The 12,633-nt window shown below is 41.8% G+C and overlaps 3 protein-coding genes across 3 annotated transcripts in view; 2 read left to right on the forward strand and 1 right to left on the reverse strand.

The window, feature by feature from the left end:
• The window catches only part of UBAP2L (ubiquitin associated protein 2 like), a 47,442-nt gene extending 46,975 nt beyond the window's left edge, over positions 1 to 467 (reverse strand). Inside the window, exon 1 of the mRNA XM_055584166.1 lies at positions 448 to 467. The gene's annotated coding sequence lies outside the window, so the exon portion shown is untranslated. The remainder of the gene's footprint in view (positions 1 to 447) is intronic.
• C6H1orf43 (chromosome 6 C1orf43 homolog) lies at positions 4 to 8,686 on the forward strand. Its single transcript, XM_055584187.1, has 7 exons — positions 4 to 348; positions 746 to 847; positions 4,786 to 4,903; positions 5,112 to 5,165; positions 5,830 to 5,996; positions 6,089 to 6,147; positions 7,766 to 8,686. The coding sequence occupies exons 1-7, from the start codon at positions 283 to 285 to the stop codon at positions 7,959 to 7,961; spliced, it is 762 nt and encodes a 253-aa protein (XP_055440162.1). The 5' UTR covers positions 4 to 282; the 3' UTR covers positions 7,962 to 8,686.
• Positions 8,687 to 8,916: 230 nt separating this feature from the next.
• On the forward strand, positions 8,917 to 12,419 carry CFAP141 (cilia and flagella associated protein 141). Its single transcript, XM_055586807.1, has 4 exons — positions 8,917 to 9,276; positions 9,603 to 9,643; positions 11,330 to 11,459; positions 11,988 to 12,419. The coding sequence occupies exons 1-4, from the start codon at positions 9,244 to 9,246 to the stop codon at positions 12,084 to 12,086; spliced, it is 303 nt and encodes a 100-aa protein (XP_055442782.1). The 5' UTR covers positions 8,917 to 9,243; the 3' UTR covers positions 12,087 to 12,419.
• The last annotated feature ends 214 nt before the right edge of the window (positions 12,420 to 12,633 follow it).

Here is a 12,633-nt window from a genome sequence, read left to right on the forward strand (position 1 = left end):
TGCTTCCTCTTACTGGCGTAGTTCCGCGTCTCAGCACTCGCCGGTCCCGGTTGTCTTTGCGTGCCTGAGTCACGTGCTTGGGGGAAGCGGGAAGGCGTCGTTCTTCTTTCCTAGCCCCCCCCATCCGCCATGTTTTCAGGCCCGGTCAGCCTTGGTCTGTCCCCGTAAGGAAATGGCCGGGGAGTTTCAGGAAACCCAGGCGCCGTTGCCTCAGCGGAGCCCGGGCTGACGAGGCAGGGCAGCGGGTTAAACCGGAGCAGTTCCGCGCGGGGTGGGGAGGCCATGGCGTCCGGCAGTAACTGGCTGTCTGGCGTGAATGTCGTGCTGGTGATGGCCTACGGGAGCCTGGTGAGGAGATTCCCCCACCCCATTCCTGCGGTCGCGTCAGACCCAGTAGAGACCCTCCTCTTGAGCAGTCCCCCGTGTCCTCATTCTCCACCCACTCACCTGCACTTTTCTGGGCTTTGACTCCTATCCCAGGAGTACCTGGGAGCGTAAGTCACCGACTCGCACCGCCCCGCCCCTCCCCCCTCCAGCTGAGAACCCTCCCTCTAAACCCTGGGACGCAGACCCCCCCACGCGTATCCGCCACAGGTTCACCCGTACCCACCCCATTGGTAATGGCCTTGCTTTGCCCCAACTTATATCCCAAAGCACCCCTGAGAACCCCAATTGAGATTTGAATTGAAGGCATGCCTTTTATTTGTTTAATTTTTTAATTCAAGGTTCTCTGCCTTTTGGACAGGTGTTTGTACTGCTATTTATTTTTGTGAAGAGGCAAATCATGCGCTTTGCAATGAAATCTCGAAGGGGACCTCATGTCCCTGTGGGACACAATGCCCCCAAGGTAGGTCCTTAAAACATGAGATAGGCGTGGTTCTCCAGATCTGTTAGTAGTAGACAGTAGTGTCTGTCTCTACTGTCGCCTGAAGATAACTGCCTACCTTTCCTCACTTTAAGTAATCTACTGAAATTTTATTTATATCCCAGTCCTCCCTGAGTTCCAGGCTCAGAATGAGATTTCCTTTGCCTTTCGAAATAACGCAGTTCCCGTATTCTTTGTCCAGTTACCCACGTGCTTGCTTTAGTACACTGAGCGATAAAGGTCATCTTGAGTCCTGGCTTACCTGCTCACTGCTGTGGCACAGCTAGTAACTTATCCAGGGACTTCAGTTTCTGCATTTGCAGAATGAAGGACTTGAATTAAAATTCCAATTTTAATTGAATTAAATTACAAACTTTCTGTGGTAAGATATTTCCCTGTTAAACTTAAGCTACCCAGTGTTTGTTTGAGGATTTTGTTTTGTTTTTGATTTGGGATGGTGTTAGAGTGATTAGAATTAGCCCCGCATCAGTGAGGAGGCAAACTTTGCAAAACTTTAGATTTATGAAGTTACTCAGTCATGTCCGACTCTTTGCGACCCTATGGACTGTAGCTGGCCAGGCTCCTCTGTCCGTGAGATTTTTCAGGCAAGAATATTGGAGTGGGTTGCCATTTCCTTCTCCATGAGATCTTCCCGACCCAGGAATCGAACCCAGATATCCAGCATTGCAGGCAGACTTTACAGTCTGAGCCACCAGGGAATCTGTTTAGATTTATGTTGCTGCTGCTGCTGCTAAGTTGCATCAGTCGTGTCCGACTCTGTGCGACCCCATAGACGGCAGCCCACCAGGATCCCCCGTCCCTGGGATTCTCCTGGCAAGAACACTGGCGGGTTGCCATTTCCTTCTCCAATGCCTGAAAGTGAAAAGTGAAAGTGAAGTCGCTCACTCCTGTAGGACCCTCAGCGACCCCATGGACTGCAGCCTACCAGGCTCCTCCACCCATGGGATTTTCCAGGCAAGAGACTGGAGTGGGGTGCCATCGCCTTCTCTGTTAGATTTATGAGGGCAGCACAAATCATCTAGTTCCATCATTCATGTTACAAACTGAAACCTAAGAAAAGGAAGCAACTAACTGAGGACATATAGGAAGTGAATAACCAAGTAGTGTCTGTCTCTACTGTCGCCTGAAGATAACTGCCTACCTTTCCTCACTTTAAGTAATCTACTGAAATTTTATTTATATCCCAGTCCTCCCTGAGTTCCATACTTGTGTATCCAAATGCCTACCTAACATTTCCAGTTAGATGTCTGATAGGCATCTCAAACCTAACATGTCTAAATCAAAACTCGTAATACCCTCCTGCCACCCCCATCCTGCTGCTGCTGTCTTCCACTTCTGGGCAAAAGGTGCCTGTTGCCCCTGCCAACCTTCTTTTGTATGGCTCTCCATTGATCACTGGGATCCAGCTGCGCTGAGTTTTCTTATATTATGTGTGCTGTCACTGGGGCAGAATGATCAACCTCTGGTTTTCATGTAGCTAGTTCATTTGATCTTTAGAACTTACCTCAAGTACTATTACCTCAAGTACTATTTCCTAGAAAGAGGAATGTTTATGACTCATTATAAACTAGGTCTTTTTTTGTTTCAGATAGCATTTTACTACAAATTGTCTTTTATGTGTATTTGTTTAATGCCCGTCTCTTCCCTAAGCTCTAATAACGTAGGCACCATGCCAGTTTTGTTCACTGCTATAGAGCCACAGCCTACATATAGTAGATAGTTAATAATTCATTGTTGAGTGAAAAGCAGGTTAGTGGGAGGGCTAGAGCTGGTATACAATTATGTCAACTCCTAGAGCAGTGTTCTTTCATTAAATAGTGTTGTAACTCTCTTCTCCTTTTTCTTTGCTGATATATTTCATGGAAAGCCTCAAAGATGTGGCCTGAAACCTCAACAGTGCTTCCACATTCTCTCAGTTCTCCAAATGCCAACTGCCTCCCTTAAGAAGGATATAGGGTTAGTTTACACTGTATCATGAGTCAGTCATACAAGGTTAGTTTACACTATATCATGAGTCAGTCAAAACTTTGACTATTTAGAAACACCACCACTGCCACCCTCTCCCGGCAACTATAGACTAGATGAGATCAAGATTCCTTTTGCTCTAAAACATTCTGTCTAAATTCTTAGCCGTTGCTGGTGACAAGTGTAAATTATTAAAACTGCTTTGGAAAATATTGGGGTATTGTCTAGTAAGATTGCAAATGTACCTAATCCACAGCCCAGCAATTCCTACCATAGAGAAATTAATTTTTGCATGTGTACCAGAAGACATGTACAAGAATAAAGCATTGTTTGTAATTTTTTAAAAAATATGTTATGCTAAATTTCCACTTGAAAACATATTTGTGTTCTGGAACACTATGAGAAATGAAAATAAACTGAAGATAAGAATATGAACACAAATGAATCCCCAAAATATTTTTGAATGGAAACAATAAATGACAAACATGAATGAATCTCAAAAATATGCCGAGTGAAAAAAATGCCAGAAAGCCATTTACAAAAGAGTACATACCATATGATTCCATTCCATTTGTACAGAATTTTAAAACAGATAAAACATCAGTGTTCCCTGGGTCATGGAGGGGGAGTTTAACTGCAGAGGAGGATGAAAAACTTTGGAATGATGGAAATGTTCTGTATCTTGATTGGAATGGTAGTTGAATGAAAGTATTCATTTGTCAAGATTCATCAAACGACACGTAAAATGAATGTATTTTATTGCATTTGAATTAAACCTCAATAAAATTTATTTAAAATTTTAAAAGGTTGCAGAGAAACTCAAAATATTTTTCCATTTGTATGAAGTTCAAAGCCAGGCAAAGCTAAACATCTTCAGGGTAACATGATAAAACAGCAAAGAAAAATAAAACTTGAGAAATTAAGGTTGGAGGTTGCATTTGACCAGGGGTGGACACAAGGCTTTGAAGCCATTGGTCATGTCCCAGTTCTTAAAGGGAGTAGTGCATACAGGTGTTCATATTAATGAATTTTATAATTATTTAAGGTGTACATATATGTGAAATGTATTCTATGTATGACATACTTCACAATGGAAGTTTCTAAACAGTTAGAATACTTCTTGGGACTCTGGCAGCCCTCTTAAGTTAGAAAGATGAATATGAAACTGTTATCAGTGGTTTATATATATATATATATTTCTTTTTTTTTTTTTTAGTAATTGGACTGCAGCAAATTTTGCTGCAGCATGTGGGATCTAGTTCCCTGACCAGGGATCTAACTTGGGCCCCCTGGATTGGGAGCTTGGAGTCCTAGCCACTGGACCACCAGGGGAGTCCCTAGTTTGTTTTTGAATTACCTACTTAAAAAATTAAATATGCTCTTAGAAGAAAACATCTAGAAATCCTGTGGTCCACCAGGTAGAGATAGTTCCCAAACTTCTAAACCACATACAGATCTTAGGGTTTTAGAATAGATTATGACCTACAGTTGATGTCCATTTTTTCCCAGCTCAGGAAAAAACAGCTAACCAAGACTCTTCTAAATCCAACTGAGGGGACCTCCCTGGCAGTCCAGTGGTTAAGACTACACTTCCACTGCAGGGGATGTAGGTTCAGTCCCTAACAGGGAACCTAAAAGCCTTCATGCAGCTCCCTGGTGCAGGAAAAAAAAAAAAGTCAGAAATAATAAAACTTGAAGGAATTCTAGCAGATTAAAAGATCTAGCTTAGACATATGTGTTTTGGAGAGGTTCTTAGCAAATCCAGTCCCATACTTTCTTAAATTCTTGAGTCTTAACCTGGTGCTTTCATTAGCCAAATGAGCATTTTCTCTGCCTCTGTTGTCTTAGTTGTTCCTCGCTTTGCCCCATTTCCAGATTGATGGGTAGCAAAGAACAGGCTAAATGGCTGTGTATTGTTTTCTCCACATGAACAGGACTTAAAAGAGGAGATTGATATCCGACTGTCCAAGGTTCAGGATATCAAGTATGAACCTCAGCTTCTCGCAGATGATGATGCAAGACTGCTACAGCTGGAAACCCAGGGAAATCAAAGTATGTAGCATGTTCTTGGACAGTACTTCAGTGAGGGGTCTCACAAATTCTGAATTCCTTTTCTCAGTTGTAAACATAGCTGCTGGCAAACTCAACAGCTGTGGTTCCTTGTTACTGGGCATATGTTAGATTGGAAAGCACTTTAAGCTTGTTGGAGTTTGGAGAATCTTTTGAAGGTTATTCCTGACACCAGTCTCTTTCTCAACAGATTGCTACAACTACCTATACAGGATGAAAGCTCTGGATGCTATCCGTGCCTCTGGTAAGGGCTGCTCAGCAGCTGTTCTGTATCCTGAGAGCTCACCCGGGAAAGAGAGGGAGGAACCCAATTTATGTTAGAATTTGTCCTTTCTACACCTACCCAACTGGTAGGAGTTTGCTAATTTTGAGAGTACTGGGTTACTGTTTTGCCTTAAGGAAATGATGTAGGTAAGTTATTTTTCTCCAGAGAGTCTGGATTTGTTTTGTTCTTTCTATACCTTTAGTTTCATGAACTAGTGGTAATTTGCTTGTTTTTCCACAGGAGACAGGCAACATCTGCTTTTTCACCAAGCCTACATAGATGGTTCTTGATTTTTTTTTCCATTTGACCATTGTCAAAAATGCTCTTGAATTTTTTTTCCATTTTTTTCATATGACTGTTGTCAGAAATGCTCTATCTCTACCAAAACATAGTTTATATCTTAAACTCTGGGTAGGTAGGAGGGTAAATAGGAATGACACTGTTGTATACCATTGGTATAATTTAACAGTTATATTGCCACCACTGTATGACCACTCAGACATAGCTCTAGATCTCTAGTCTTCTTAATTCTCTTAAAATTTCCCCCCAATTCACTCATTGTACCTGTTTCTAAGTTTGGGAAATTAATTAGTAAGACTAAACAAATGGGAAAGGGGGTATCATTGTTCTATTATCTCCACAGAGATCCCATTTCATGCTGAAGGCCGACATCCCCATTCCTTAATGGGCAAGAATTTCCGCTCCTACCTGCTAGATCTTCGAAACACTAGTACTCCTTTCAAGGGTGTGCGCAAGGCCCTTATTGATACCCTGCTGGATGGCTATGAGACAGCCCGCTATGGGACAGGGGTAAGCCACAGTGGGTGGCCACGTTTTCCTTCAGGGAACTAAAGGGATGCCCCAGACTGAGAGATCCTCATTCTTCCTTCCTCTTTCTTCAGGTCTTTGGCCTGAGTGAGTACCTGCGCTATCAGGAGGCCCTGAGTGAGCTGGCCACAGTGTGAGTTTGGAGGGGAACATGTCAAAGGAAGCTGGTTAGAGAATACAGTAGTCCTGGGCTGTTTTCACAGTTAGATTACTTTCAAAAGCACTGTGAACAAAATCAGGTCCTAGAGCTGTTTCTTTACGGTGGAAAGTAGATGCAAGCTAATAAAAGAAGTTTCTCCTACTTTTTTGTATCTCTTTTCTTATTTTTATTTTTTGGTCCAACTCAGTAAAATGTCAGAATTGGTGTAATCTGTTACACCAGTAAAAGGAATAAAATAGTTTTTCAGCAAACAAAGATGTCTTCCTTTGTATCTTGGTCTGATAAAAAGAATTAATTGTCAGCCAGTTTTATTACCACTTAAAGTATTATTAACCCTGACTGAAACAAAAGGTATCACTAAAGAGCTAGCTGTGTTTTATAGAAGAGACTTCATGACTTTTTGTTGGGAACATTTTAAATACCTACTAACAGAGCTTCAATATGTTGTTTATGCATGTATGTAATTATAAGAGTAAAGGCGGAAAGCCAATCTGGAATAAAGAGTTACTTACCAGCCACAAAAATAACACATCTGCTTTCTGCTGTGTTGATTATTATTCTCAAAAGATGAGGGGTATGTCTGTCCTGTTTTCTGTATATCCTTAAAAACTACTTTGTTCTAAAGACAAAATATCCTATAAAAACCACTTAGAAAACTAATGAAAACACTTGGAAAGGGCGGAGAAGGCCTGTTCAAGTTCAGTTTCTTTGAAAGTAAAATACTGTATGACTCCACTTACGTGAGGTACCTAGAGTAGTCATATTCATAGAGACAGAAAGCAGAATGGTGGGTGGTAGCGGCTGGAGGGAAGGAGGAATAGGGAGTTGTTTAATAGGCAGAGAGTTTGTTTTCCAAGATGAAAAGAATTCTGGATGTTGGTTGCACAACAGTGTGAATGTACCTAATACTACTGAACTTTTTCAGTAAACATTTAAAAATTGTTAAGATGGTAAATTTTATATGTATTTTACCACATTTTTAAAAATTTAGTCTCTTAGATAGATCTCTAGTTTCTAGAAAATTTCAATGGGTATATTGAAGAGTATAGGCTCTAAAATCGGACAAACTTAGATTTTAATCCCAGCTCTCTGTCACTTACTAGCTTTGTGACCTCAGGCAACTTTCTTGATGGACCCTCAGTTTCCTAATCTGCAAAAGGGGTGATACCACCATAAAGGGTTAATGGGATGTGAGTAAATTACATGTTGGTAAAAGAACCAGATTTAGTGTCCTAACTTATGATAATTCAATAGTTAATTTCAATATTATTTTTTGGAGGTCAGTTGTTTTAAAGGACTCTTTGGACTGGGAGTATATTAGTGGCATCCACACATTAGGTGAATCAGAATTAAAAGTTTTCTTTAAGCACAGTGGAATGAAGAAGAGGTTGAGTCAGAGGCAGGGACTCATTGGGAAAATTGGTTTCTCTGCTATTTCTAAGCTACCACATGGGATTTTAGTAACTAGTTTGTAAGATAGGACAGAGACCATTTGTGGCTACAATTGCATGTATAGGATGTAGAAGCCTTGAATTGTTTTCTTCCATTAGTTCTCTATCTGTCCATGACCAGCCCTCTTTGTGTTCTTCAGGGTCAAAGCACGAAGTGGGAGCTCTCAGCGACAACACCAGTCAGCAGCCAAAGACCTAACCCAGTCTCCCGAAGTCTCCCCAACAACCATCCAGGTGACATACCTCCCCTCCAGTCAGAAGAGTAAACGTGCCAAGCACTTCCTCGAATTGAAGAGCTTTAAGGACAACTATAACACACTGGAGAGTACTCTCTGATGGAGCTGAAGGCCTCTCACTGTTGATGGAGCCAGACAGACTGCAGTGTGCTTGCCGGGTGGCCCTCACTCAGGTCATCTGGTTCAGCCCAGCTCTGGATCAGCTGAAGCCCTGATTGTGTTCAGAGCTCTTAAGATTTCATGCCTAGAGGATCATTCTTCCACCCGCTCTTATGGCCAGTTTCAGAACATCAGTTAAGACTTTATTTTCCCTTGGTATCACTTTTCTCTGGAGTTGAATTAGATGTTTTTCTTAATATTTCTGTCAAAGCTTCCCTAAAAATCCTCACTTGGTTTTTTGATCATGGTTCATCTGTCCTTTTCCAGACTATAAATTATCCCAAGGGTGACCGGGCTTGGTGTCCTGTCTTCTGTACACAGTTGAATGGGAGCTATTTGGTTTGAGACATCTAAGAGTTGATTGGTGGAAATGGTATACAGAATGTTGCGGAAATTGGTGGAGGCCATGAGTGCTACCTAGAACAACTTACCCTGGTGCTCCACTTAAACCAGGATGTTACTGGGAACATTAACACAACTTCTCTAACATGCAAGGATCTGCCTTCCACTTTCATTGTATACTGTCATGAATAAATTGAAAAAGGAATGTTTTAACATCTGATATAATCTCATCACTCCTTATTTGTGGGATAGTGTGAAGAAATAGACCAATATCTTGATCTGACTTTATAAACCATTTAATGAACAATTAAAAAATAAAGCATATGATTTATTCCTCTATAGTCGTCTTTTAATAAAACAGACATGTGAGGACTTCTCTGGTGGCCAGTGGCTAAGACTTCGTGCTCCCAATGCAGTGAATATTGGTTCCACCCCTAGTTGGGGAACTAGAGTTCGATCAACAGTTTGATCAAAGATCCCACATTCTGCAACTAAGACCCGATGCAGCCTGGTTTTAAAAAAATGTTTCTTTGTATTTGACTGCACCGGGTTTTAGTTGCACAATGTGGGATCTTTGATCAAACTCTTGAGTTGTGGTATGCAAACTCTTAGTTGGGTCGTGTGGGATCTCAAAAGAAGAAATCCTAAAGTTGCAACTGAGGTCCTTGTTCATAAAAGTGCCTGTGTCACTAATAGAAGGCTGGAGAACCAGGATTCCCTTCAGGTCTCTGGGGCAACAGGCCAGGTGACCAATCAACTCTTGTAGGCCTAGGCTCATTGTTGGAGGTGTAAATGTTGCTATGACTACTGAATCCTTGGTGACTAAACAGAAATGAGAGCTCGTTCAGTCTCTAAAGACTACATCAAGCAAGTCTGTAGACATGTCCATGGAAAAGATTGGAAAAGTAGAAGAGGTACGCAGAGTTGGAGAAGGCTGCTTTGGATGAGTTTCCCCTGGATAAGGTTTCCAGATGAATTTATCAGAAATTGACAGTTCTTGAGAGAGGCCCTTGGGGTAATTGAAGGGTAGCAGCAGGGGTGGGAGACTGGCACGTAGTAGGTATTCAAATATTCGTTGCATACTAACCCCTGCATGAATAGGACTTTCTCCACACCTGCCCTAGGAAGTTGGCTACTCCCCTCTCTCCGAAAAGAAAGGTCTTTGTCTCCCACCATGTTAGGGCACTGAGGGTGAGGTACTGGAGATCAAGGCAGATAACAGAACTCCCTTTTCTTGCAGCATTTTCAAAGGGCCCTGGAACTTAAGAAGATGGTGCACAGGTAATCTCTGCTTCTGTCCTTTCCCTTACGCTTCAGCTTGACATGTTCACTCTCCTGCCCTCCTGATATCCACTTCATCTTGTTAGGGGCTCCTCAAAAAGGCAAATAGGTGTGAAGCAGGCAAACAGCAGCCCTTGTTTCCTTGCTTCCCATTCTCTGAAGGAAAATTGGAGCAAGTTTTTGTTTTTTTACTTTTTAAGGAAAATGCAAATATTTGTTGTCTGGTACCACACTCACCAACCATGTGGTAGGTATGCAGTAGGTGTTGATTGAATGAATGAATAAGAAAATTCAAAAGATTAAGCTGTATATCTCTTATCACCTGGGGAGTGTTTTTAAAAAAACAAAGGTCTTAGGACTTCCCCAGTGGTCCAGTGGTTAAGATTGCTCGCTGCCAATGCAGTGGGTGCGGGAGTGGGTGGGGAACTAAGATTCCGTGTGCTGCATGATGTGGCAAAAGATTTTTTTTTAAAGCCTTAACCCAGAAGAAGATTCTGACTAAAATGGCCTAAGATTAGATAGGATAAGCCTGTTTTTTAAGGTTTCATAGGTTATACCCAGAGGTAGGCTAGGAGTGACATAAAAAGAATGCATATAGTTTTCATGGGAGTCAAGATTGATGCAGCCTTTTTTATAAAACCTATCAAAATTTTAAATTCATAGATCCATTGAACTGGCAACTCGACTTCTAGGAATACCTTATACACATACCTACAAAAGCAATAGAATGCACACACACGAGTATTCGTGACAATATTGTTTATACAAGTAAAAAAGCTAGAAATAACATGTAGCTGGTGAAATTATGTTATAAAAGTACTTGGCAGCCTTTAAACAGAATGAAGCAAATCTCTATGCTGATGTGAAAAGTCCAAGTTGTTACGTAATACTGCTTATGTAAATGTATGATTTCATGTTAAAAATAAAAAAGTTATACTTGCTGATACATGATAGAAAATTTTTCTATAAAGATGCACAAGAAACTGATAACTTTGTTGAGATGAACTGGGGCAGAAGAATGATGCTTCCAGCTTTCATTTAATATATATTCCTGTATGTATTTTTCAGTCATCTGTAAAAAATACTTGATTTTTTTAAAGAAATGTCAACAAGATTATCTGAACAGAGGATATGGGTGTGTATCACATGTGTATAATCATGTTGTGTATTAGAAAACCTTAACAAATGATTCCAGAGTGTCTAGCCAAGATAGAGTATCACTGGTATGATGGAAGGAATCAGTCTTTAGATTGGATTTGATACCCAGGTCTGCCATCAGGTGACCTTGGGCAACTCACCTGAACTACGTTTCCTTGTTTGTGTAATGCAAAAACTGATACCTATGACACATGGTTATTATGGTGATTGAATGATAGACTTCCTATTAATATATGCTAGGTTCTAAATCAAGGTTTCCCTGGTGGCTCAGACGGTAAAGAATCCGCCTACAATACAGGAGACCCAGGTTGGATCCCTGGGTTGGGAAGATCCCCTGGAGAAGGGAATGGCAACCCACTCCAGTGTTCTTTCCTGGAGAAGCTAAGCCAGTACTAGTCACCTTTTCAAGGAGTTTGCAGTCTTCTCTGACAATGGTACAGAAGTTTTGATGAAGAGCCTCCTTTGACAGGGTTCTGTCTCTCCTCTTAACTCTAACCTATTCAACCCCTACCTTTGTGCCTGGAACAGGTGGCGAAATTCACACACACACTGTCTGTGGCAGATAACATTAAGCCAGAGGAGAAACCCATATGCTATCCTAAGGATGCAGGACACCATGGTACAGGAGTTGGCACTGGCCAACAAGCAGTTGCTGATGGTGAGTTCTAGTGGCCAGAAGTTTCATCCTCTACTGCACTATTCCTTTTCCCACTGGGATTCCCAAGCTCCTGGTCTCTGCCATTACACCAGAGCAGTAACTCTAACCCTGAAACCAAAGCTCCTTTTCACCAATTCTTTGTATCCAGCTGCAGAGTCCCAAAGCAGGTGTCTTTACTCCTCTCACCTTGGTAAAACTGTGCCTAGTTTTAGCGCCTAGCATCTGCCTCTGGGAACCTCTCTCCCTGGAGTCCCCAGGTGCTGTCATGTCACCATCTTTGTATCCCAGGTCCCTAGAAAAGTTTGTGGTTTTTGGTGTGTTCTCAGAAAAGATGTGGGTCTGCACACCCACAGAAGAAAAAATGGGTTGGCTTCCCCTCCAAAGTTTAGTCTTTATGCTCCTGCTTAATTTTAAGCCATAGGTAATTCCAGATCCAAGAGAAAATGGGATAGGAAAGCAACCAGGGAGAAAGAATGAGGAAGGCAAGTAAACAAGGAAAATATCACACTCTTCTGCCCACCCTACCAGGTCCGTCAAGCTGCCCTGCACCAGCTGTTTGAAAAGGAGCATCAGCAGTACCAGCAAGAACTAAATGAGGGCAAAGCTTTTTACGTGGAGAGACTCTGATGGCATTTGAAACACTGTCCTTCCATTCTCACCGCATCTGCTAACCTAGCCTTCTTGACCCCCACTCCCTCCAACGTCCCTTCCTAAACGCACCTGGATATAGTTATCTGCCCAGAGCTTAAGACAGTGTTCCCACTCTCACATCTCCTGTTATTGTCAAGCCCCAGTGCTATCTGGAAAATGATCTATGAAACAATGGTAAAAACAAGAGTGACGCCTTGTGGTCAGAATGAGGTATGCAGTATTGACGTGAGTGGAGGGGAGGTGGATAGATGAACAACGTGAGCAGAGCATCCTGATTTGGTTTAATAAATAAAGCTAGTTCTTAAAAGTTCAGACTTGGACCACTGGCTTATTCTTTCAGCCCACTTCAAAGTGTTTATTCACAGCTGCCAGTATCTTAATACAGCTTTCTGGATTTGCTCACCACCTCTCTGATCTCACTTCCACAGATCTCTTCTGTACACTTGGACAATAGCTCTGCCTATTGTCCACAGGCATTATGGGGCTTGATGTCAGTAGGACTGGATTTTATGTTTTGACTTTG

The sequence above is a fragment of the Bubalus kerabau genome, chromosome 6 (assembly GCF_029407905.1).
Source record: "Bubalus kerabau isolate K-KA32 ecotype Philippines breed swamp buffalo chromosome 6, PCC_UOA_SB_1v2, whole genome shotgun sequence".
NCBI classification, from domain to species: Eukaryota; Metazoa; Chordata; class Mammalia; order Artiodactyla; family Bovidae; genus Bubalus; species Bubalus kerabau.